Below are 235 nucleotides of genomic sequence, written 5' to 3'. Positions count from 1 at the left end.
TGAAGAGCTTCTGCCCAAGAGCCCATCTCAGTCTCCCCTCTGGCAGGTTCAAGCCTGAAAGTCCCTACAGGCCTTTGTCTAAAAGTGCCATCAGAGGGGTAGGACCACACGTGGGGCAGCGCTGATGTAAACCCTGGGTGGAGAAGCTGCAGTGGGCGCTGCTGCCAGTGCTGTGGGCTCACACAGCTCCTCCACCATCCCTTCCCTGGCAGGGCTGCGAGGAGCCATGGCCTTC

At 60.4% G+C, this 235-nt stretch overlaps 1 protein-coding gene across 1 annotated transcript in view; it reads left to right on the top strand.

Annotated features, from left to right (window-relative positions):
* SLC9A6 (solute carrier family 9, subfamily A (NHE6, cation proton antiporter 6), member 6) overlaps nucleotides 1–235 on the top strand; it is a 14684-nt gene that overhangs the window by 10957 nt on the left and 3492 nt on the right. The window contains exon 12 of the mRNA XM_010015909.1: nucleotides 213–235. Coding sequence (XP_010014211.1) covers nucleotides 213–235 — 23 coding nt within the window. The remainder of the gene's footprint in view (nucleotides 1–212) is intronic.

Source organism: Nestor notabilis, unplaced genomic scaffold (genome assembly GCF_000696875.1).
Source record: "Nestor notabilis isolate BGI_N333 unplaced genomic scaffold, ASM69687v1 scaffold5556, whole genome shotgun sequence".
NCBI lineage: Eukaryota > Metazoa > Chordata > Aves > Psittaciformes > Psittacidae > Nestor > Nestor notabilis.
The sequence above is the reverse complement of the archived record's forward strand: the minus strand, read 5'-3'. Positions and strand labels throughout refer to the sequence as shown.